Genomic DNA, 26,666 nt, shown 5'->3' on the forward strand with positions numbered 1-26,666 from the left:
ATTCCACTGATCAACTAGTCTATTTTTTAGCCAATACCAAATGGTTTTGGTGACCGCTACTTTATAATATAGTTTTAAATCAGGTACAGGTAGGCTACCTTCATTTGATTTTTTTTCCATTAGTTCCCTTGAAATTCTTGAACTTTTGTTCTTCCAGATGAATTTTGTTAAACTTTTCTAGGTCATTAAAATAGTTTCTTGGGAATCTGATTGGTATAGCACTAAATAAATAGATTAGTTTAGGTAGTATTGTCATTTCTATTATATTTGTTCAATCTATCAGGAGCACTAAATATTTTTCCAATTGTTTAGATCTGACTGTATTTGTGTGGAAAGTGTTTTGTAATTTTGCTCATATACTTCCTGACTTTCCCTTGGCAGATAGATTCCCAAACATTTTATACTATTGACAGTTATTTTGAATGGAATTTCTCTTTGTATCTCTTGCCGTTGGATTTTGTTAGTGATGTATAAAAATGCTGGTGATTTATGTGGATTTATTTTGTATTCAGCAACTTTGTTAAAGTTGTGGATTATTTCTAATAGCTTTTAAGTAGAATCTCTGGAGTTTTCTAAGAATATCATCATATCATCTGCAAAGAGTGATAATTTGGTTTCCTCGTTACCTGTAATGGGCTGAGGCTTGAGTTGATGCACTGAGGTCCCAAGCACATGAGGCTAAATAGTAATTGGACCACACTCTATTAATATATAAGCTTGGAGAAAGAATGGCCCCCGCCCACTCTTTGTGCAAGTCCTGATGTGTTGTATAGGAAATGACGATTTTGGTGGGTGGAGGCAGGGGAGTGGAAAAGGAAGGGAAAAGAGAGACTGCTTGCTTTTGCCATTGCGACGACCTTTCAGCTCAGATCTCCCTCTGTTAGCTGGCTTCCTGTGGCAGCTGCCCATATTGCTTCGCAATCTTTCTTGCTCATATTGCTATCGCAATCCTTATTCATCTCTTCACTTCAATAAAGATTGAAGATTTTTTCCCTTAACCTGAATTCCTGACTCCGGCTGATTTTAAATACGCAGTCATTACAATTACCTACTCTAATTCCTTTACTTTCTTTTTCATCTCTTACTGCCAAAGGTAGCATTTCTAATACAATATTGAATAGTAATGGTGAAAGTGAGCAACCTTGTTTCACTCCTGATTTTATGGGGAATGGTTCCAGTTTATCCCCATTACATATGATGCTTACTGATGATTTTAAATAGATGCTACTGACTATTTTAAGGAAAACTCCATTCCTATACTCTCAAGTGTTTTCAATAGGAATGGTTGTTGGATTTTATCAAAAGCTTTTTCTGCATCTATTGAGTTGATCATATGGTTTTTGTTAATTTGGTTCTTGATATAGTCAGTTATGGTAATAGTTTTCCTAATATTGAACCAGCCCTGAATTTCTGGTATAGTTCCTACTTGGTCATGGTGTATTATCCTGGGTATGATTTTCTGTAATCTTTTTGCTAATAATTTCTTTTAAGATTTTTGCATCAATGTTCATTAAGGAGATTGGAATATAATTTTCTTTCTCTGTTTTCATCCTACCTGGTTTATGTATCAGTACCATGTTTGTATCATAAAAGGAATTTAGTAGGATTCCTTCATTCCCTATTTTTTCAGATAGTTTATATAGCATTGGAGTTAATTGTTCTTTAAATGTTTGGTAAAATTCATATGTAAATCCATCTGGGGATTTTTTTTTTTTTAGGGAGTTGATTAAAGTTGATTAATAGATTGTTCTATTTCTTTTTCTAAAATGGGACTATTTAACCAATTTACTTCTTCCTCTGTTAATCTGGGCAACCTATATTTTTGAAAGGTATTCATCCATTTCATTTAAGTTATCCTATTTATTGGCATAAAGTTGGGCAAAGTAACTCCTAATTATTGCTCTAATTTCCTCTTCTTTAGTGGAAATTTCTTCCTTTTTATTCTTAAGACTAACAATTTGATTTTTCTCTTTCCTTTTTCTAATCAAATTTACCAAGAATTTATCTATTTTGTTGGTTTTTTCATAAAACCAACTCTTAGTTTTATTTATTAATTCAGTAGATTTTACTTTCAATTTTATTGATCTCTCCTTTTATTTTTAGAATTTCAAGCTTAGTGTTTGACTGAGGGTTTTTAATTTGCTCTTTTTCGAGCTTTTTTAGTTGTAAGCCTAATTCATTGATTTTTCTCTTTCTCTTTTATGCAAGTAAACTTCTAGAGATATAAAATTTCCCTTTATTACCGTCTTGGCTGCATACCACACATTTTGGTATGACATCTCATTGTCATTCTCACTGAAATTATTAATTATGTCTATAATTTGCTGTTTCACCAAATCATTCTTTAGGATGAGATTATTTAGTTTCCAATTACTTTTTGGTCTATTTTCCCTTGGCTTTTTATTGAATGTAATTTTTATTGCATCGTGATCTGAGAAGGATACATTTACTATTTCTGCCTTTCTGCATTTGAATTTGAGGTCTTTATGTTCTAATATATGGTCATTTTTTTTATAGGTTCCATGAACAGCAGTGTATTCCTTTCTGTCTCCATTCAGTTTTCTCCAAAGATCTATCATACCTAACTTTTTTTAGTGTTCTATTTACCTCTTTAATTTTTTTCTTATTTATTTTGCGATTTGATTTATCTAGTTCTGAGAGTGCAAGGTTGAGATCTCCCATTATTATAGTTTTGCTATCTATTTCTTCTTGCAGCTCTCTTAACTTCTCCTTTAGGAATGTAGATGCTATATCACTTGGTGCATATATGTTTAGTATTGATATTGCTTCATTATCTATTCTGCCCTTTAGCAAGATATCATGCCCTTCCTTATCTTTTTTAATTAGATCAATTTTTGCTTTTTCTTGAGCCAAGATCAGGATGGCTACCCTTGCTTTTTTGACTTCACCTGAAGCATAGTAGATTCTCCTCCAGCTTTTTACCTTTACTCTGTATGTATACTTTTGTTCAAGTGTGTTTCCTGTAAACAACATATTGTAGGATTCTGGCTTTTAATACAGTCTGATTATGAGAGAGTTTATCCCATTCACATTTATGGTTAAAACTACTAATTCTATATTTTCTGCCATCTTAATATCCCCAAATTATGCTTTTCTTTTTCCTTTGCCCCTTACCCTCTTCCCCAGTATTAGACTTATGAGCACTACTTGCTTCACGCAACCCTCCTCTTTAGAATCCCTCCCTCCACCTTGAAGTCCTTCACCTTTTCTTAAACCTTTTCCTTACTATTTCTACATTCCCTTCTATTTAACCCTTCCCTTTTCGCTTTTCCCCTCCCACTTTTCAGTGAGGTAGGAGAAGTTTCTATGTAAACCAAATATGTTTAATATTTTCTCTTTGAGCCAAATCTGATGAGAGTAAGATTCATACTATGTTCATTCCCCTCCCTTCATTTCCTCAGATATAATAGGTTTCCTTTGCCTCTTCGTGAGATGTAGTTTGCCTCTTTTTCCCTCCACTTTTTTCCCTTTTTCTGGTATGATTTCCTTTCCACCTCGAGTTCCTTTTTTATATTATAACAGTAAAACCAAATTACATACGTACACTTTGTATATACCCATAACAGAAGTACAGTTCTCAAGAGTTCTTTTTACCTTTCTCTTGAGTCCTCTATTTGGAGGTCAAACTTTTTGTTTAGCTCTGATTTTTTTCATCAGGAATAAATGGAATTCACCTATTTCATTGAATGTACATCTTCTTCCCTGGAAGAAAATGCTCAGTTTGACTGGGTAAGTTATTCTTGGCTGCATACCAAGTTTTTTTGTTTTTCAGAGTATCAGATTCCAGGGCTTTCGATCCTTTAATGTGGATACTGCTAGATGCTGAGTGATCTTTATTGTGGCTCCACAGTATTTGAATTGTTTTTTTCTGGCTGCTTGTTATATTTTTTCCTTGATCTGATAGTTTTGGAATTTAGCTACAATATTTTTGGAGGGTTTTGATTTTGGGATCTCTTTCAGTAGGTGATCGATGAATTCTTTCAATGTCTGTTTTGCCTTCTGTTTCTGTAACATCTGGGCAGTTCTCTTTGATGATTTCCTGAAAAATAGCGTCTAGGCTCTTTTTTTCATCATGTTTTTCAGGGAGTCCAATAATCCTTAGATTATTTTATCCAAATCTATTTTCCAGGTCTGTTGTTTTCCCAAGTAGATATTTAATTTTTTTTTCCTATTTTTTCATTTTTTTTTTGGTTTTGCTTCATTCGTTTTCATTTGTTAAGTATGATTTTAAATGAATTTAATGAATTATTTTCTTCATTTCCTTTTTTTTCTTTTTGTATTTATCCAATTGAGTTTTTAAATGAGTTGGAATTTTTTTCCATTTTGCCAATTTTTTTTTTTTTAAGAATTATTTTCTTTTTCTAATTCACAGAAAACCTTGGAATTGTTCACCTTTTCCAGTTCACAAATTCTGTTTTCCTAGGAGTTGTTTATCTTTTCTAATTCGCAAATTCTGTTTTTCAAGGAATTGATTTCTTTATCCACTCTTATCTTTTAATGACTTGTCCTCACCCTCTTGCAAAGCTTTCCTTTCCTTTCCCCATTTTTCTTCTAGCTCTCTTTTAAGATTCTTTTTAATTTCTTCTGTGAGAACCTTGTGTCATGGGGACCAAGTCATATCCACCTTTAGATCTAGAGACAAACTGTTTTTAGTCTCCTTAGGGTTTGAAGTCAGCTCTATTTCCATATAGAAACTATCAATAGTTAGAACGCGCTTTGCTTTTTTGCTCATTGTGGAAAAAAAAAAACAAAACAAAAACAAAAAAACAAACTACGGTCTGCTTATGGAGGGCAGTGGGGTATTTCTAAGCTGCCTCTGCAGACAACAGGAAGTGGCAGTGAAGGGGCAGTGGGACAGCATTCACTGGCTGCACTGGAACCTGAAATCAGGTCCTGAAGTCAGCCGCCGTGGAAAGGCAAGTATTAGGGCTGTGCTCAGATCAACAACTGTGGCTGCAGCTGGATCACACTAAGTCATTCCAGGTGTGGGTGGGTATAGCCAGGTCCCGAGAGACCCTAGCTTTTGGGGTTATAGTCTTTACCCACTGTGTTTATAACTTCTCTGCTGGTCTTCTGGCTTGCTGCCAGGGCAAAGTAGCCACACTGGTAAAGTTTCTGCCAGCTGAGGCTACTCCCCTCCCCTCCCCCCTTCGGTCTGCTCAGAATGAGCTGTTTCCTGAGCTCTCTCTGCCTGCTTGAAGTCTGTGCCTGGTCTACTACTCTCCCTGCCCTTCCCTGCCACGAGCAAAACAGACCTTGTCTGGCAAATTTCGAGAATGTCTTCTGTTGATAATGTGTTGTACTCCCAATATTCGTGGTTTCTGACAGTCAGGCACTAATTCCGAGGCTGAATATTGTTAAAATATATTGAGGGAAAAGAAGAGTTTAGGAAGATGTGTGTGTCCTCTCCTTCATCTTGGCCTCCACTCCATGACCTCAGACTCTTTTAACACTTACTAGGTGTGTGACCCTGGAGAAATCACTTAACTCCAATTGTGGAAGGAAGGAAGGAAGGAAGGAAGGAAGGAAGGAAGGAAGGAAGGAAGGAAGGAAGGAAGGAAGGAAGGAAGGAAGGAAAGAGAAAGAGAGAGAAAGGCAGATGATATGGTTGAAGTTGATTGGCATTTTCATAAAGAGAAAAAAGGAGATGGGATCATTGAATCATAGAATTACAGCTCGAAGAAATTTTAGAGCCTACAATCCAATCTCCTTTGGAAATTGAGGAGTAGGGGTGCTAGCTATTCCATTGGTGTAGACCAGCAAAGTGCTTTGTTGCCTCCTTTTCTTTTAAAATCTTTTTTTCTTCTTTCCCCCAGAACCTGACTTCTCCTACCTAGATGCACTGGCTCCTTACCAACCTTTGGCCATGAAATGTATCTACTGTCCTATCGATACAAGGCTCAATTTCATTCAGGTGTCAAAGCTGCTCAAGGAAGTACAGGTGATGATATGAACCTGACATTCTCTGTGCTATCAGAAGTTCTATTTCATATGGGGCCAACCTTCTTGGTTGCAGAGTTGGAAGTTCTATGTCACCTTATTTCAGAGACATCTATGAAATGTCTCAGATATTCCTAAAATTTAGAGAAGGAAGCTGTCATGGCTGCTATTGAAAGATTTCATTTGAAAAGAGACATGATAGAAGAAAGTAGAGTGAACTAATATTTATTTTTACCTGTATGATATTTTAAAACTAGATCAAGAACCTCCTCTACAACATAACTGAAGTCATTCCATTACCAAACATTATATGCCTATCAAGTTAATAAGAAAAATTGCTCCCTCCTTTCATTTTCTTTTTTCACTTTCATTGAATCCAAGTGAAATCCTTTTCAGTGCCTTTGCAAAACCATAAACATTACTATAATTCTGTCAAGTGACATCTCTTTGAAAAAGCTTGCATAGTGTGTTCAGAACAATTGTTCCTTCTCTCTCTTTCTATGTGTGTCTGTCTCTTTGTCTCTCTATCTGTCTTTCTCTCTCTTAGACACACACACACACACACACACACACACACACACACACACACACACAGACAGTCTGATGGAATCTGAAAGTCTGGATTGTCATGATCTTAAAATATGAAAGGTAACAGCTATATAATCAAATAGTTCATATACTATATGTAACATAATAATAGCATAACCTAACAATATTATATAATTTAATATAATATATTCCTATAATGAGAAAATATAGCCAAAAGATAGGGACAGAATATAGGCCAGGTTTGTGATTAAAACAGCACTGAGTTAAAAGTAATTTCATATTATTTTGAGACTTCTTTTATAATTCTTGAAGGAATTTTCAGTAATTCAGTCCCTTCTTGTACAGTTCCATTCTTACTACAAACAGATTGCCAATTTAATTTCATTTTTGTGTTACTCCGTCTTTTCCCCCTCACTTATTTTTCTTAGAATTGTTTCTTGAAAAGTTAATGATTTTCTTTACTCTTGGAGTTTGTCTTGTTGTCTGCCCTTAATTAATTAGCTCAATTAAGATTCCTTTATTCTATTTAAAGTTATATTTACATTAATATAAAATAATTATAAACTATTTTTAAATGAAGGTGATAGGTGATTGTATTTAAAATTGTTATATTAAGTTGTACTTAAATTATTATCTTATTAAGGGAGGGTTATTTGATAATTAATGACACAGGAAGCTATAATCTGAATTATAAGTATTGACAAGGAGGCCTATATTTAAAGTTGAAAGGGGACTTGGAAACATCAAGTCCAACTCCTCCCCCCCCCCCCCCAATTTTGCAGATTATGAAATTAAGGCTGAGACTGAGGCTGAGGAAACTGAGATTAAGCAACTTGCCCACAGTCATCTAGGTAATATGTTTGTGAGGTAGAATTTGAACTTAGGTCTTCCTGACTTTATGTACATGCTCTGTACACTATGCTACCTAATATTAAATAGCATTCTTTGAAAATTACTGTAGAAAAAGTATGATGTTCTAGCTCTAAAGAGAACTACAACAGAAGTAGGAAACCTAATCTGTGCTTTAGAGAACTTAATATTATCTGCCTTGTTAATGATCCCTAAGTGTTTATTCCCAGGTTAACTGTCTTCTTTCTCATACCCTTCAAGGTGTTTGTGGTCACCATTTCACCTGTTTGTGTTCAGGAAGTTTAATTTAATTTTAATGTTAACTTTAGAAAAAGTAGAAAGAAAACTTGCAAAAAATTCTCATTTAAACACGGGCTTGAAACAGTTATACAAAAAAAAATTGCATATATTTGCAGGAAGAGAGATGATAGAGTAATTTGAGTCCCTCTGTGGTCATTGGTTCGTATAAGAAAATTATTAAAAATCCTCTTCCATTCTTTTGTTACTAAATTTTTAATTATTTAACCCATGCTATTTGTAAGTGTTTAGGGTTCTGTCTTATATAATAATGTCTGAACCAAGAGGAAGCCCAGTGTGATCTTCTGAAATGGAAGAACAAAGGGAAAAAACACCTTGGACTGAATTGGAGTCAGGAGAGTGAAAGACAGTTCTGGGTACTATGTTAGTCACCATCCAGAGATGAAAAAAAAAAGGAATTCAAGGAAGAAGGAAACAGGCAGGTCTAAAGGACAGAAATACCATATTCAATTGGCTTATGGTGAGTAAGGGAAAACCTAGAGTTCTAGATTGTCTGACGTGAAAGTCAAATGTGGTTCATTATTAAAGAGGCAGCTGTTGGTTACTGACCTCATTGTGTGTAGGGAGATTTGTGTTTTCATTTCCCATTGCCCTGAAAAGTTTTAATTTTTTATTAATTTGTAAAATCTTTATGTTCTAGTAAGTTAATTTTAAAAAGTTTTGTATTAAAAAACTGAAATTTGCTATTTAGGTGTCCAAGAGATGTCACTGCTTATTATGTGAGTCTAGCACCACCTGGTGGTAGAGAACATATCATAAAGCTGCCACCCACAGAGAGGGACTCGGGTTCTGAGCTTGCGGCTTAGTCACAGTTCAAGTTAATCATCTAACGACTGGAGCAAAGTCATAACGAGAGAATTAGAAATGATTTTTCTTCCTGAAGGATTTTATGGAGTCTTACTGAGGTTAGGAGGAAGTTCCCAAATGTGAGTGTGACTTAAGAACATTTGCAAAGCAAAAGTAAATGCAAATGTTACAGCACCTCAGCTTCCTGACTTTAGAGAAAGAGGTCTGGGTTAGACTTTGGAACAGTACTGCACCCTCTTTGATTTCTTCTTAATTTCTGAACCATTTTCCTCCCTGCCAAGAAGCACTGCCCCCACTTTCCCAGAGAGCTGTTCCTCCCCTTTCTCCCTTCCCTCCCCTTCCCTCCCCCCCAATTCTTTTTCCTTTCTTCACCGCCTTCATTAGGATCGTCTTCCTTGTTTGCCTGTGTACTTAGTGTTTTTATCTCATCCCAGAACGTTGCTTTCTCTCCCTGGGGATTGTCTATGCCTACCAGATTCGTTTCAGTGCCAGTTACTTAAGAATGCCAGATAATATGTCTTACTCTATCGTACAACTCAGGTTGTACATGAGTGGTGATAAAGGAGTGTTTGGTTAGATAGAGTTTATTTATCAGCAAAGACTTAATGGAGGAAATTTGCTAAGAGCAAAGAAACTTCTTGGGCAGTGTGGTAAAGCTTCTAAACCTCTTCTTAGAATTATGTTTCTAAATGCATAAAACATAAAAGATCATAAAGGAAAACTTTTATCTTGAAATAAAGATAAACATTTTTTCCCCATCCAAATTCATGGATTCCCTCTAAAGTGTCATCCCTGATTTTAGATTCTGATTTTCTGGGATAGAATGGCTACAACTTTCAGGTAGGGGAGATGACCCCTAGAAAGGCATAAAAGTAAAAATAAGTAAGGAACAAGGAAGTAAATTTGCTTAGATGAAACAAACTCCACTTTAAAGAGTAACAAATTGCATTTGCTATTAGAGAGAACATAGTTGTTGGAAAGCCTTGAAAGTCAGGCATAGGAGTTTAAATTTGATACATTCAGCCATAAAGACAGCTTAGATCAGGGGTCCTCAAACTTTTTAAATAGGGGGCCAGTTTACTGTCCCTCAGACTGTTGGAGGGCCAGACTATAGTAAAAACAAAAACTTTGTTTTGTGAACCTTTAAATAAAGAAACTTCATAGCCCTGGGTGAGGGGGATAAACGTCCTCGGCTGCCACATCTGACCCATGGCCGTAGTTTAAGGACTCCTGGCTCAGATTGTTGAGCAGGAAATTACATGTTGAAAATTAAAATTGTTCTAACTGCTGAGTGGAACTAGATATAAGAAAGTGAAAAGAAATACGAGACTATACCAAGAGTTTGTCTGTGAGAAGGTGAGGAGATCAGATGTGAAATGGAGATTTGGGAATTGGGAATACTTAAGGCCAGTTCCATTCCAAGGCCATCTATTGAGTGCCTGCTCTGTGCCAGGCCCTGGCTAGTGCTGGGGAGACTGAGGCAGCCCCGGGCCTGTCCCTGCCTACCCGACCCCATGCCTTCCTAGGGGAGGGGGCATGGCCCCTAAACAGGTGGCAGTCTTCCGATAGAGCCGGGACTGATGTTAGAGGTCATTTCATCCAACCCCTCATTTTGCAGATGAGGAAACTGAGGCCAGAGAGGAGAAGGGACTCGCCCAAAGTCGCACAGGTAGTAAGTAGCTGAGCCAGCGGCTTTGTTAGACCAGGTGCAGGGGGAGGAGCCGGAGGGACCTTGGGTCGGGGGCAAATCGGGCTGGGCCGGGTTGGTCTCCGGGAGCGAGTCCACGCTAACTCACTGTCTGCTGCCTCCCCAGCCCCTCCACGTGGTGTGTCCAGAGCAGTATACCCAGCCTCCCCCTGCACAGGCCCACCGCATGGACCTCGTGATTGACTGCCAGCCCCCTGCCATGTCCTATCGGCGTGCCGAAGTGCTGGCCCTACCCTTCAAGCGCCGCTACGAGAAGATTGAGATCATGCCTGAGGTGAGCACTGTCCTTGGCCTTTGCGCCCAAAGAACACATTGGATAGAGATTTCTGATAAAGGAATGTTTGTCTGATAAAGAGATAAATACAGCTCTTGTTTTACAAACTAGCCCCATTGTCCTTTTCAGTTGAACAGATATTATAAGTGCCAATTGTATACAGGTTATTGGGTATACAGAGACCAAAATGAAAAAGGCCCTAACCTCAAGGAATTTATAGTCTACTGGGAGATGGTGCATGAATATAGACACATCAGTACAAAATAATTTGAGAAGGGAGGAAACATTAATCATTAGGAAAATTAGTAAAAGCTTCATGCACCCAGCCGAGCCTTAAAGGACGCTAAGATTCTTGGAGGCAGAGGTGAAAAGGAAGTTCATTCAAAGCTTGGGACATTTCTTGTGCAAAAGCAGAGAGGCTGTGTAGAGGACAGTGTATGGTTCAGGGAATAGGACTGGTAGGACAGTTTGGGTGCAATATAGAAGTAGGTAGGAAAATTATAAGAAATAACTGTTTCTACTACTATACTGCCCTAATTTTATTTTGGCCTAACCAACAGTCTTATGACTCCTAAATGCTTTAATATCTCCCATATATATGAAACTTTAAGAACTTCTGTCTAGATAAGAAAAAATAGTAGTAAACTCCTATGACAGAAGAACATAAGTTCCCAGGAGGTCATGACATGCTGTACTAAGAAAATCAGGAGAATCCTGCCTTGAGTTATTCTCTTCTGGAAAGCCCCTCTAACTGTTGTACAGCATGGAGTGAAATGGGGCAGAATAGCTTATTAAAAAACAATGTCTAGTCCCCTGTCTTGTTTTTTGTATTAAACCTCTAGCTTCATCAGGGTAGAATTAATACTACGGAACAGTATGTACTGTGCCAATTTATAGTTTTAGCAGACTGCCCAGAGCACTGAGAGGTGAAGTGACTCACATGGGATAATATAATATCCTGTATCACGGAGATAGTCTTCCCAGAAGTTGAGTGCTAAATCACCCATCTCTGAAGCTTCTCAGTTAATTAGGAATTTCACCTATCTCTCTGTCTTTAGCCTAAGGATTACTGAGAAAGTACAGATGTGTGATTTTGTGAGTACCCCCTCCATTGCTGTAGGTTACAATCCTGCTGCACCTTAGAGGTTTTCCTAAATCACTATGGCCAAATGGATCACTATCTGCCCAATGGCTTATCACGGCAAAAGATGACCCCACATATGCCTCTGGAGCACAATCTCTGGCCTGTACGCCTACTAAGCTGGAAGCCTTCAAGCCAAAGAATTTTTAAAACACCGAGTTTAGATATGGTGGCCCATATCTTCATGGCCTCTCTTTTGAATGTATTTGGACCATGCATTTGGATCATTTTGTTGATTAGAAGTCTTTCCCAAAGGGATTTGGACAGTTCCAGGAAATAACTTGTGATGCATCTGTGAGTAAGTTTCAGCATCACCATCCTGTTTTGCTTGCTAGATGAGTAAATCTATTTGCTTCCATTAAGTACAATTATTTGCCTGTCTTCCCACCTCTGTGACATATGGTAGGGCTGGATGATCCCCTGAGGCTGATTTTGGCAATCTTGACCCTCTCTGCATCATTTCTGCTCTCCAGATTATTCATTGGCACCAAGGACAAGGGGCCAAAATGTTTTTTCCTCTTTTCAAAATATAGTGTTTGTTATCACTTGAAAGTATTTGTCTGATTGTTTTGGGAAGCACCTGTCTGAAATGAATGGGATGAAAATTTGCTGCAGTTTTTGTTTTGTTTGCTACTAAAGCAAAATTATGGTAGTATTACTCAAAGGGAAACAGCTTTTTTTCACAACTTCCTTATATAATAACCACTACCTCTGCCCCCCAAAATGTCCCTTTTTGTTCTTAATCATATTAATCCCAAATATTTAGGTAGCACCAATAAAAATTCTGGCATTTTCATTGTGTTTTCTATCTGCTAATCACTCTATGGAACTGACACATAAGGACATACTGTTCCAAGTGGATGAGTAAAGAAAGCCCTTGGATTTCCCATAGTTTCTGGGATGAAAGCTAGAGTACTTTTGTTTATAGCATCTTTCCAGTCCTTTGTTCCAGGAGAGATGTTGATTCATAAGCCTAATCTATTTTAGGGTTCTGAAGAGTCCCAGTTTAGATCTCTATTGGAAATCAAGAATTTTCTCATAAGAGCAGGAAAGAGATCTCACCTGCCCAATTCCTAATGGCTCAATCCCTGCCTAGAACTTTTTCCATATTATGTACTCCCATTGTTCCTTCTTCACCTGCTAATACACTCACTTCAGCGGGCCATCTTATATTTCCTTCTGCTATACTCTTGGGAACCCTGGGCATTACCATTTGTGCTAAGAACTACTGAATTTGGCTGTCTAAAATAGTACTGTAGCCTTAGATCCAGTAGTGTCAAACTCAGAAATGAGGGAGTACATATTAAAACCATTTGTTAGTACCTTTATGTTTTGCATTATATTTTTATTTATTTTGTCACACATTTTCCAATTACATTTTAACCTGATTTTTGGGCTCACAATCATGTGTTTGCCACTTCTGCTCTAATTAGTCTTAATACCTCAATGGCAGAAACTAGGAAAGGACTTCTGTAACATATGAGATTAGATCTGAATCTTAAAGGGAGCCAGGGAAGTGAGAATGCACTCCAAGCATGGGAGACAACAATCAAGAGGTGTGGCCAAGAGGTCATTGTTGCTGAATAGAAGAGTGTAAGTAGAGGAGGAAGGTATAAGAAGGCTGGAAATGTAGGAAGAGGCCAAGTTGTGAAGGACTTTAAAGCCAAAGAGAGGATTTATATTTGATCTTAGAAATAATAGGAAGCTACTGGAGCTCACCAGGCAAAAGGTCAAGCCTGTGCATTAGGAACATCAGTGTGGTATCTTGGGAGAAGGATAGATGGAAGGCAAGAGAGACTTGAGACAGGGAAACCCAACAGCTTGCTGTACTAATAGTATGGGTGTGAATTGAGGAGGGCCTTCAGCTAAGTGAGGGTTGTGTGAGTGGAGAGGAGTACATAATAGAGTTGTAAAAAATATGAGACTTGGCATATTGGAAATGTGGACTGTGTGCAAGTAAAGAAGCAAGGATGACTGAGATTGCATGCCTGGTTGTCTGAAAAGATGTTGATATGCACACATTAATAAGAAATTTTAGAAGGTGGGAGGGCTTTAGAGAAAAGATAATGAGTTTTGTTTTAGATATATTGAGTTTGAGATGTCTGCTCGATATCCAGTTAGAATAGTAAATGCTGAGCACAGTGTTAGGCCCATATTAAGCACTTAATAAATGTTCTTTTGATCATTCTTTAGCTGAAGGGGTTCCACCAGCATGGTAGCAATTAAAAAAGAGGAAATGCATCAGACATGTAATTCAAAACGTGGCAATGTAGATAAAGAGTAGAAGACAAAGATTAAAAGGGGAGTAGTAAAGTGTTCCCTTTTCCTAAAAGTATTTTGCCCGAATTACACACAAATCATGTCTTTCAGTGTGCGTTTATTAGATGTTGTGCTATCTGGGTATACAAAAACAAAAGCGAAAAAGAGCCCCTTCCTTAAAGGAACTTTCATTCTACTGGTAGGCACAACATGCAAGGAATGTTTAGGTTACATGAAAAAGCACTAAAAGCCAGAGGAATCAAGAAAGGCATACATAGCAGCTGAAACCTGAAATGAACTTGCAATAGTTTTAAGAAATTAAAGTGTGGAGGAAGTAGATACATGCAAAGGGACAGCCTGCGTAGTGGCTCACAAGCAAAGAGGCAGAATGCCAGGTTTAGAGGAAGTTTGATGGAAACACAACACATAGGAAAGGAGAGTAATGCAGAATAAAGCACAGGCTAGAAAATTTAAGGAAAACCAGATTGCAAAAGGCTTTAAAGGGCAAGTTGAAGAGCTTGTATTTTATTCCCTAGGGAAACAAACTACTGAAGAAATCAGAATTTTTGAGTAAAAGGACCATCAGTAACCCAACCTATATCCAAAAGGAAACCCCATACTGACAAATGATCATCCATCCTATGCTTTAGAGGAGGGCAAGCCATCTCCCTGCCAGCACAGCTTTTTCCATGTACATACATCTTCTAATTGTTAGAAATTTTCCATAACATCAAACCTGTTTATAACTTTCCTCCCCCTTGCTCCTGGTTCTGCCCTCTGGGGTCAGATAGAACTAGCTAAATCCCCTTGGCAAATGACGCCCTTCATCATGAAGTATGACCATCATGTTCCCCATAAGTCTCCTCTTCAAGACTAAACACCTCCCAGAACTAAGGCCCTTTTTCATCCTGAGCACTGTCCATCTGATCAGCAGCATCCTCTTCTGCAGCCCCCAGAAATGAGCACAAGACTCTAGGCGTGGGTGACCAGAAAAAAAGTACAAAGGGTCATCAGATTCTCCTGAAAGCTGGAACTCTCTCAATTCTTTGTTGCTTTGGCTGTCACATCCCATGGATGACTTGTATTAAGCCTGCAGGCTACCAGAACTTTTTCAGAAAAACTTACCTGTCTCCTCAGTTTTATATATGTCTCCTCCTTTTGTTTATGAAGTCACCTTTTTGAATCTCTTTACATATATCCTTATTGGGTTCTCTCATCCCATCAGATTTTTACCCAATGTTCTAGTTTGTCAAGGTCTATGTAGATTCCATTTCTGCCATACAGTGTGTTGGGCCTCTTAGCCCCAGTCATTGGCAAATTTAATAAGTTTGCTATCTATGCCTTCATCCAAGAGATTGACTAAAATGTTCAATAGTACAAAGCCAAGAAAGAGATCACCGGAGATCTCACTGCATGCCTCCTGCCAAAGGATAATGCTTTCTGAATTTTAGCGAGGTAAAGAACTAGAGCAATTATATAGTCCATGCCAAACATAAGAGTTATCCAGCCTTTGCTTAAAGACTTCTAAGATCATTCTGCTTTTGGATAGTCTTCATTGTTAAGAGAGTTGTTTCTTGAGAACAAGCTTTAGTGGGCCTTTTTGCATTTTTTCCTGATTCTGGCCTCTGTGATCAAACAGAACAAATCTAATCCCTCCTCCACGAGAGCCCCTTACATAAGTCAGCAGTCATGTCCCATCTTTCTCCTCCACGTGTTCTTTTCTTCAGGCTAAACACGTCCAGTTCTTTAACCTTTCCTTAATGGATTCTATAACAAGGATCCCAAGTCCTGGTGGCCCTCCTCAGAATACTCCCCCATTTATCAATATCCTTCATCCAGAACTGAACACAATACTCTAGATGGGGTCTGATGAGTCACTCACTCAGCAAGCAAGACTGTATCATCCCTTTTTACCTGTCTTTGCCTTCTGTATTCTGCATATTTCCCATAAAATCTGAGTTGGTTGGTGCATCCACTTTGTAGGATATATTTTTCCTAATCAATGGAATTGTTTTTCTTTAGGTCTTTATAATTTCATTCTTAACCATTTTCTATCTTTTCTGGGCTGATTTCTTCTATAGCATCTTTCTTATCTTTATTTTATTTAGTCCATATACCTATTTTTCCTCTTAATTCTTGGAAATCTGCTTTTCCCAAAATCTAGGAAGCAGGTCAGCCTGTACCCAGATTTCCTTTCCTTTGTCATAAATTCTAGAAAAACAGTTCACTTACCCCCTAGGGTTTTCATCATTTACAGCCCAGTGTCCAGTTCTTCCTTGTTAGTGAGAATAAGATCCAGAACAGAAATTTCCTCTTGTGTTCCTTCACCTTTTGAAGGATGAAACTATCACTAAGGAAAACAAAGAAGTTATCACTGATGTGCTTTTGTGTTTTAGAGAACTCCGGCAAATAATTGGAAAATTGAAGCCCTCTATCTCTATAACATGCATATCATTTCTTCTTGTCAGTCTCATGATTTGTTTCCCAAACTTTTCATCTTTTTTCTTTTTCTGTCCAGGTATTGTATAGTTTATTCCAAAATCACTGTTTCTCCTTATGCTGATGTTTATCCAAATACTGTCTTCCCCTTTGATTCCTGGTTCTTTCATATGAGGATATCTTCTTAGTATACATTGCTACACCACCTTACATTTATCTAGCCTGGGTTTTTTTTTTTTTTTTAAGTTATATCCATTCACAGCCAAGCTCCACTTATGAGTTTCATCTTTTTTTTTTTTTAATTAATAACTTTTTATTGATAGAACCCATACCAGGGTAATTTTTTACAGCATTATCCCTTGCATTCACTTCTGTTCCGATTTTTCCCCTCCCTCCCTCCACCCCCTCCCCCAGATGGCAAGCAGTCCTTTACATGTTGAATAGGTTACAGTATATCCTAGATACAATATATGTGTGCAGAACTGAACAGTTTTCTTGTTGCACAGGGAGAATTGAATTCAGAAGGTATAAATAACCCGGGAAGAAAAACAAAAATGCAAGCAGTTTACATTCATTTCCCAGTGTTCTTTCTTTGGGTGTAGCTGCTTCTGTCCATATGAGTTTCGTCTAAACAAATATCAGTAATAAATAGGAGATCAAATTTGTTTCCTTGCATTGGATCTCTAATTCTTGTATGTTGCCTAACAGTTGGATACCTCTGTGTAGATAATTTCAAGCCACAGGTTTAGATTTTTTCTGGGTATCTAAACTGCCACTCTTTATTCATTGTAGGTGTTCTCTGTGATATGTATCATGAAAGATAGATTTATGTAATAATCTCTGTTTTCTATACTTTTTAATTCTTAGCCTTTTTTATGAGATTTTCAAGGTGCAAGACACCCAGTCAATAAATATTTCATACCTTTTATATCTCTCTGCTTAGGTGTGTATCTTTCTCTCTGTTTTAGGTTTTGGCCCAGAAATCCAAATCTTTTCTGAATCCCTCCCTTCAAAGGTAACAGTGAGGAAAGTATAACCTGTATTTCTGCGGCTTTCATTTCTTTTCCCAAGAATTCATAATCATTGGTAATACATCTTAGGTTAGTTTTGGCAGTAACATTTATGTCCATATGATTCACTAAAAATGAATAGTTGTAAATTTTTTAGGAAAGTTCTCTGTATGTCTTGATTAAGAGGCTCAGGAAGACAACAGAACTCTCTTTTGTTATTATTGAATCAACAAATAGCTGCCTTGATATCTGTGAGAAAGGAATCACCAATTGTTGACTTCTGACCTTTATTGGAATCTCCATCACCTGGGGAGCCACTTCATCAAATCATTCTTTAGAAGATGAGCATCTTCCTCTTCAGGACAATATCCAATTCCTCCCTCTTCCTGAAGAGCCTCAAATCTGTTTTTAAACTGCAGTTTTCCAGTCCTTTTCCTTTCCTTTCTTCTCTGTTATATTATTCTGTTCACTGTTATCTTGTTTTAAAAAAAACCAAAACTGTCTTTTAGCTTCTTTTTCCCTTTTGAAGCTTTTGCTGTTTCCTTTAGAAACCCATTCATTGTTCCAAACAATCTGGCATGTGGAAAGGTGTTCTTCAAGTCTTCCTCAAGAAACAAGATCAGCCTACATTTTTAACACAGTAAACCATGTGACATGGTGGTCAAATCAAAATTACAACATTTTGATCTGCCTACAGAGTATATTGCACCAGATGAAAATGCAATTTCCTAGCCTAGTTGGAACAGTAGAATCATCAATAAATGGAGTATATGTAAAGATAGTGACCAAAACAGAGAACAAGAAACTATGCCACAGGAATCATTTGAAGGAACTAGGGATGTATAGGTGGGAAGAAGATGAATTAAAATAAGGGAAAACTATTGATAAGATAAAGCTGAACAGACTTCCTCATGAGCTCTCAATTCTCCATCAATAGAGATTCCATGATTAGCTTTCCGGGGATATTGTAGACAATTCCTGCTTTTTCACAGTTGCACTAGACTAGAACTTCTTAAACTTTTTCTACTCATGATTTTCACCCAAGACATTTTTTAATAGGTATGTAAAACAGGTATACAAATGAAACATTTAAGGATAATAAATCATAATTTCATATTCATAAGACCCTATATGGAGTTGTGAATCACAGTCTAAGCTAGACACAAGATAACCCCTAAGGATATTTCATAAAGCATTCTATCAACAGTATTATATTTAATCACAAAAACTTGTGAGGTAGATAGCATGCAGTAGTATTCTTTACTTAGATTTTACATATAGGAAATCTTGAACAGATAAGAAACTTACCAGAGTTCTAAAATTGGAGTTTTGACCAATGTTTCTGACATCACATCTGATGTTGTGGCTGCATTTCCCTCTTCTGCTCCTCCTTGTACAAGCTGCCTCTGATTACACATGAAGGGAGTGAGCAGTAGTTAACAATATGACTGAATGACCTCTGGTCCCTTCCAACTCTGAGATTCTTTGATAGAGATTCAGGAAGTGAAAAAGGCAGGAAGGTATCAGGATGGCTAACAGGGAAATTTCTCTCATTGCTTCAGAGTTGCCATTCAGGAAGAAGTAATGGGTTTTATAAGAAGAAAAACAAAACACTGCTAAATCTTAAGATGGACTTCAAAATCAAGATGTAGCTATGAAACCAGATGTTCATGAGTCCCCAGTCCTCAAATCCCTATTATGTTTGTGAGAAGTCGGATAGTCATGTAAAAGGAAACTTGAAACAGTTCAGACACCTCTTTTCCCATTCTCCATCTTTTTCTTCCTGCATCTCTCAAAATACTACCATTCTTCTACTACTTTTTTCCACTAAGAATGAGTGGAGGCTCATAGAGAGAGATGAGCACACTAAATGTGGTGGGAAATGAAATAGGTAGAGACAATGAAGAAACTGCTTAGCCTCAAGAAAATAAAATGGTAGAATCACCTCAGAGAGGGTCTTAAGTGCCAGAGTAAGAAAGCCTATACGTGAACAGCATAGAACCAAGGTAAATTCTTGATTGACATAAAAAAAGCAGTACTTTGGGAAGATGCATCTAGGGATGGTGTACGTGATAAATTTAAAAGATTCAGAGAGACTAATTCATATTTCTTTATCAAAGCCCAGGTTTGAGATGATGATAATGATGATAATTGATATTAACAAAGTCCTTTAAGGTTTCCTGCGTTATTTCATTTAAACTTTGCAGTAGCCTTGTCAGCCCCTGGGGATGATATCTTCACTTTTACACTGAACAAACTAAGGCTCAAAGGGATTGAGTGATTTGCCTTGATTACATAGCCAGGAAATATGGAAGGCATGATACAGACCCAGTTCTCCTAATTCCCAAATCCTAACTGCAGTGGCATTAACTTATTGTGTTATTAATAATGGTGATAGCCAGTACCATGTAGTACTATTACTTGTTGGTGTTATTAATAATAGTGATATGTATCATGTAGTACTTTGCAAATCTCATCCATTTGATTCTCTGGACTCTATGAAGCAGGTGCTATTGTCACACCCATTTTTTACAGTGAGGATACTTGAGGCAGACAAAAGTAAAGTGACTTGCCGAGGGTTTCACACATAGCAGGTGTCTTGAGTGCAGATTTGAACTGGGGGTTCTTGACTCCAGGTTCAGCCTTTCATGTAATGCTGCACCTAGAGGCCACTTCTATGGCTACTTGGTTTACTAATTTACTGATGGAAAGATCAAATCTGAGAGTCTCAGAAGAATTTATTATCCATGAATATTCTAAAAAGCACAAAGCCAAATAGGTCATTGAATCTGTGCCTATGATGAAGTTTGGCTTTCCAGTGGTACTCTAAAGAACAGAAGATGGAACTAAAGTAATAGAGTAAAGCAAGACATTCTCTCTCAGATATCTCCCTTTTTTCCTTACCCTTTCTCTTCCTCCTCTCATTATTGTCATTCTTAGTAAATTTTTGCTAATTTTTGCTAAGAATCCTTCACCTTCTTTCATCTCCCAGAGATGTTGTGAGGATAAAAGATTAATTATTAAGTACTTTGCAAAACTTAAAGAACTATATAAATTCTAGATGTTACAATTATTATTTCTTAGTCGTTTAGGGAAAAGAATACGGAGGCTTCTATTGGGAAGGAAAGTCAGAATTATTCATGACGGTGCCCTCTCTATTCACAGTAGGAAAATGAGTAAATCATAGCCAAAAAACCATATCCTGTCCTTGGGTAGGCCTGTCCAAGGAGGCCTTTCAACAGTAGTGCTTGGGGATTATTTGAAAAATAGTATAGGAATCTGTGGACCTTACTGCACACAGGATAGGCTGAAAAAGTTGAATTTTAAATCCTGCATTTTAGTTCCTGATCTGGATAGGATAGTTCTGTGTCTTCCTACATTTCAGAATAATTCCTGGCTGAAAACTATACTATGCTTTTAGCTTGCAGATTCATTGGTGCCCCTGGAGATTAAGCCTGGCATTTCCTTAGCAACTGTTTCCGCTGTGTTGCACACTAAAGATAACAAGCATGTTCTTCAGGTACAGTATGGAGGACTGGTCTCAACTGCATTGCACCGACCCCTGGATTCACATTGGTCAGGTGGGGGGCAGAGACAATGCCAAACAGAATCCCTCTGTTTGGTAGATTCATGACCTCTCTATTGCCCCCACCGTTAACTAGCACAATATTCTACAAAGCTTAAAATGAAAAAAGCTCCCAGAGCAGTGGTATTTCCCTAACCAGCATAATTGTGATCCTGAGCACTTGATAAATTATATCTGAAACAAAGAGTGAGCTGCATATCAATTTCTTCCACTTATATCTTTGGCCACATGCCTATATGAGATAAAAGGAGAGGGAAATTATTCATAGAGAAGACTGCAAATTATCTAAGTGTCTGTTCACAGCACAATAATTCAAACTTTCTCAAACTTCATTAAGCCAGCCAACAAACCAATAATGCTATGCACAGCACTGTTTTAGGCATAAAGGAAAATATTTCACAGATCTGTAATTTCATCCATGTGGGTATTCCCATCATCAGTATATATCAGAAATCTTCTGCAAACAAAGAGGTCTTGGATATCTCTTATTAAGTTGTCGTGGCAAAGAAATTAACTTCTGACTAATCTGACAAGAAGCCTCAGTGGGAAATATCACAGAACAACTGAAACTTTTACAGGATAGCAGGGAATAAGACTTGCACAAATGAAACAATTACAAAAATTTTTTAGAAAAGAAAGGTGGTAATGAGTCAGTGACAAATAAGCTAATGAAGGTAATGTGTTCTTTCTTTCTCTTGATATACCTATTTGACACCCTAAACTTAGCTAAAATCTTACTCAGGCCAGCCACTCAATCTATGTACTCCAAGATCCTTCGGAGAGAAGGGTGACTAAAAATCAAAGCAGGAACACTGGGCCCACGGTATACTGGGGAAGACCCTCCCTCTGACAGCTGGCTCATTCTGGGGTGACTCTAGGGCTCTTGGCTCATGTTCTCAAACAGCTTTGGGAGTGGGACCAGTTCAGTATCATTACTGTTACTATTGCTGCTATCATCATCATCACTACTACTACTAGCATTCACATAGCACTTTGACTTTTGCAAAATGCTTTACACCTTTTATCTCCAGTGATCCTCACAATAACCTGAGTGAGGTATATGCCTCTATCATCCTCGTCTTAAAAAGGAGGAAACAGGCTGAAGGAATAAGGACTTGCCCAGAGTCACATAACTAGTAAATATGTGAAGTGAGATTTGGACTCAAACCCTGCCTCCACTTCCAGCAGTTGTAGCTACAGTAAGTCTTGGAGGCCAATTGTTCTTCCTGGTCAGGTTAAGACCAGATGCTTTGCCACATGTAAATTCATTAGCCTGTACTGTCAACATGGGAAGCTGTTATCATGATTTTGGGAACTGAATTATTTTGATGCTCTAGGCTCCTCCTAGGCCCATCCAGCCCCCAGCCAGCAAGAAGAGGAAGCGAGTGAGTGATGACATCCCAGACTGTAAACTTCTAAAGCCTCTCCTAAGTGGCTCCATCCCTGTGGACCAATTTGTTCAGACTTTGGAGAAGGTAAGAATCCAGCATGTATTTAGATGAGTCCATTACTGCTCTTCTTTGGGTTCTCTCTCTTTTCATCATTTTAACAACCTTATATTGGCAATTGTCAGTCTATTTACATTTTCTCCTAGTGATTGCTTATTAATTTCTACTTAGGACACTGATTTCTGAAAGTTTTCTAGGTCCCTCTATAGCCTCCACCTCTTTAAAACTGTTAATGTAAAAGAATGATGAGGAAAGGAAAGAAAGAAAGGAGAGGAAAAATTGAAAAAGTACATAAATGATTGCATTTATCAAATGCTTACTGTGTACCTAGCACTTGGGGGAAGTAACGTACACAAGGCAGTGCTAGCAAAGAAAGGGTATCGTGGTCTGGAAGATCACAGTGGTGGTGAGCCAGGCCACAGGGGAGGAGCCTGGGACACCCCTGCAAGAGCAGCGGCACCAGCAAGGTAGCAATGGCGCTCGTGGAGTTGGAGACCCCAAGAGAAGATGGCCAGGGAGGAGAAGGAAGTGAGGTTGGGGCTCCCCTGCACTAGGAGGCTTTCACAATAACTGAAAATAGCACCATTTTGATGACATTCAGTGGCTCTTTCCCCAGTCCGGAAGACTCACCAATCTCTTGTCTACTTTTCTCCTTGGCAGCATGGCTTCAGCGATGTCAAAGTGGAGGACACAGCTAAAGGACACATCGTCCTCCTCCAGGAGGCCGAGACTCTTATCCAGATTGAAGAAGATTCCACCCATATCATCTGTGACAATGATGAGATGCTCAGGGTTCGGCTTCGGGACCTCGTGCTCAAATTCCTACAGAAATTCTAAATTAAGGGGATTGCATTAGATTACCTCTAAGGTCACTCCCAGCTCGAGGATTCTTTGAAAACTCAGGTTATTTCTGCCTTAGTGAGTCACTAACATGGCTTCCAACATAAGGATAACCGAGAAAACCCCATCCTGAGGAATCCTTGATTCCCATGTCACTTTGTTGTTTGTGCCACAGGGCTCAGAAATCAGTGGAGAGTCTTCATATTGTCTTTCTCCTTGGTTTTTAACAAGGTCCTCTTTTATTCTCAAATCTGACTTGAGTATTGAGGAAAATGGATGTTCCTGAGAGTTGTCGTCTGGGTTTGATGCACAGAAACAGTCCTCCCTGCACTTCTACCACTGCTTCAGGGAGATAGATGCCTTTGGTTAAATTCTAGACTTTCCAGTTTGGGTTTCCAAGTAATCCAAATATAAGGCAATAGGTTGTTCATTGGTTGCAGTGACCAGTGGCAAAAACCTAGTGGACAGATAAGGTGTCTAGACCATCTTTTGTTTATTTTCAAAATTTTGCTTGTCTAGGAAAGGAGAATTCTTCTGTTTGGCATTATTTGTTTGCTTCTTTTATTGCCTTTCCCAGAGAACTGAATCAAAAGATATCTTTTCAAGAAAAAACTGAAAATAAACCACACCAATCTTTATCTTATTTTTAAGAAACCTCCTTTTAAATAAAAGGTAGTTATTTTTGCCAAAGTATACTTTGCTCTGTTGTCTATATCGTTGTTTAGTTGTTTCAGTCACGTCCATTTCTTTGTGACCCCAATTGAGGTTTTCTTGGCAGAGATATGGAGGGGTTTGCCATTTTCTTCTCCAATTCATTTTATAGATAAAGAATTTGAGGCAGACAAGATCACACAGCTAATAACTGTCTGAGGCAAGATTTGAATTTGGCTCTTAACTCCAGGTGTGGCACTTTATCCACTGCACCACCTAGCTTATACATATATATTGTAGTCATTTAACCTGTCTTAGTCCATACCTACAGTTTGGGTATAGAAGTGAAGCTTTTACTTAAAAAAAAAAAAAATTAAGCAGCCAGTGATAATTAAAGCAAAAAATGGTTTGCTATGTAGATTCACACAAAGGAACCTGTCCTGGTTCAGGAAAATGGGAGCAGGAACAAAAAGGGAACGATTCAACCAGCTGTACAGATGCATGGAGAATGAATTCTTCAGTATGGAAGATTTCATTCCATATAGAAATTTCCAGAAAAGAGGAGATAAAAGTAGGGGGACTATCCTACCATCTAAAAGAAAATGCCAAATTTTGTGATTTTAAAAACAGAGAAAGAGAAAAAAACAACATGGAGAATAATATTTTGGTGTCTATATGTCAAGATGTAGAACTCAACTTCATAAAAAGTCAGCAGATTTAGTTCTGCATATAAATTATATTTCTCTATGGCCTTAGAAATTCACTAATTTCTATTTCCTTTTATAGCCCACTGGAAATTAAAACTGAGCCGGGAACAGTTTTCTAGTAAAATTGTTAATGTCTCGGCAGCTGCCAGATTGTAGTTTCCTCCTTTTTCAATTTCAGCTCAACTAGCATTTATTAAATACCTATGTGCCGGGCATTTTACTGGGTCCTGGAACTAAATGAAAACAATTCCTGCTCTCAAAGAGCTCAAAAGGGAAGAATAACAATATATTTAATAAGTAAATACAAATAATAATAATAATACAAAGTACAGGAAGTTCTGCTATATCAGGATATGTGGATTCCAAAAAGCAGAACTCTATGCAAGAGGACACAGAATTTATGGGGAAAATGAAATGTACAGTGCTCAAAAACTTGTAAGCAATATATAAAAAAAGATAGGAACTTAATAAAAAACAATAACAGATTTTATACCTGTTGAAGGATTAAGAAATATTGAAAAAACAGTAATGGCTATGTCTACAGCATTAGGCTGTACAGTAAATTAAAGACTGCTGATATTCCAGGTCTTGGGGCAGGAGGCTGTAGTGGAAAATGATGGGGTGGATTTGGGGGTGGGATGGACCAGCCCTTTGCTTATCCTTCCTACTGCACCAGAAGTACTTTATCTTTGCTCATGGAAATAGACATTGGAAGAATTGGAGCTTGTGAGTTATGAAGTGAGGCAGTTTTCTGCCTTGTCAATATTTCTTGGTAAAGAAATCACTCAGAAGGTAACCGGAAATTTGTGTGAAGTTAAAAATGTTCCCTAATAAATATAGCAATTGCATTAGAAGAAATTGATAGTTTTGAAATACACATTAATTGCAAAATTGACTATAAATACAATATTATTTGGAAGGTAGGAGGGCACAAAATGGTAACAGAGGAAATGAGCTGAGCTTTTGAACAGAGCTAAGGATTCCCAGAGGTGGAGGGGAGAAAACATAACATTCTGAGGATGGAAGCTATTCTGCACAAAGGCATAGGGATGGATGTCAGAATGCCACATGCACAGGACAGTAAATAGTCCAGTTGATTTCTCTTTGCTTAGCCCTAGAAAGCAAACATTTACAAAAAGTGGGACTTGGAGTAAAAGATGTCTTTCTGCATACAGCAACAGGAGGGAGATGAGGAATATTCCTTGCTTCCCACCACTGCCACTTTCACTTGGCCATTAACACTCAAAAACTTGTCCTTCTCTCTAGTTTGGTCTATTCAGAAATATTTTCTGGTGATATTTATCTACCAGCCTCCAGATCATTCTCCCTCTTTTCTCTGAGTTCAGGACCTAGTTCTGTCTTTCTCTCCGCCCTCCCAGTCCCCATTGATCTTCATCTCTTGTCCTTGAAGAGACACAATGACATCATGATGTTGGGGTTAAAGTCCAATTGTGGCTTAGTCCAATATGAGCTTGGAAGGCTTCACCATAGGTTGGGCTCAAATAGTCCATTTGGGATGGAGATGTCTCTACATTGGCACATCTCAAGTTTCCTGTGTGCAACTGTAATTCTGCACTGCTCATAGAACATAGTGCCTTCTGGGCAGTCCTGAGTCCGTGTCTCAGAACCAATATTAAAAATTCTATAGAGAAACTTTCAGTAGCCCTGTACTGTGAACTCCCCAGAAAACAGTCTTAGGTAAATGTACATTTGGCTTTCAGACTGTGGCCAGCCCATCTGAGGTACACTTCCAGCAATAGTTTAAATGCTTGGCACTTTGGGAGAGTGGCATCTGATACCTTATCTTGCCAAGTGATCCTCAGAACCCCTTAAATGAGGGATTTTGATGCTAAAGTTCCTTGAAGTACTCTCGTCTCCCAGTCCACCAATCTCCAATTTGTTAACTCATATGACATACATCCTCCCCTCAACCCTACACCCACAAAGTGTTGTACTTCCAGGATCAAGGAAGATGAAAATTCCTCAATTCCATCTCTCCCTGTAATTCACTCCTCTGAAGCCCACTCCTGAGTCCCATTCTGGACCTAGCACCTTTCATAGCTTGCCAAATGCTAACCCTGAGTTTCCCCACCATCCCCCATCTTTATAACCTACTAAC

At 38.0% G+C, this 26,666-nt stretch overlaps 1 protein-coding gene across 4 annotated transcripts in view; it reads left to right on the forward strand.

Annotated features, from left to right (window-relative positions):
• INTS9 (integrator complex subunit 9) overlaps positions 1-23,882 on the forward strand; it is a 128,173-nt gene extending 104,291 nt beyond the window's left edge. Inside the window, exons 14-19 of one of the 4 annotated variants that reach the window (XM_051975737.1) lie at positions 5,838-5,962; positions 10,103-10,156; positions 10,299-10,466; positions 20,737-20,835; positions 22,239-22,376; positions 23,010-23,882. In XM_051975737.1, coding sequence (XP_051831697.1) covers positions 5,838-5,962; positions 10,103-10,156; positions 10,299-10,466; positions 20,737-20,835; positions 22,239-22,376; positions 23,010-23,186 — 761 coding nt within the window. In that variant the 3' untranslated portion in view covers positions 23,187-23,882. Of the gene's footprint in view, positions 1-5,837; positions 5,963-10,102; positions 10,157-10,298; positions 10,467-17,273; positions 17,340-20,736; positions 20,836-22,238; positions 22,377-23,009 lie in introns of those variants that run through there. The other 3 variants (XM_051975738.1, XM_051975739.1, XM_051975740.1) reach the window with 3 other exon arrangements.
• Positions 23,883-26,666: the final 2,784 nt, after the last annotated feature.

The sequence above is a fragment of the Antechinus flavipes genome, chromosome 2, assembly GCF_016432865.1.
Source record: "Antechinus flavipes isolate AdamAnt ecotype Samford, QLD, Australia chromosome 2, AdamAnt_v2, whole genome shotgun sequence".
Lineage (NCBI taxonomy): Eukaryota > Metazoa > Chordata > Mammalia > Dasyuromorphia > Dasyuridae > Antechinus > Antechinus flavipes.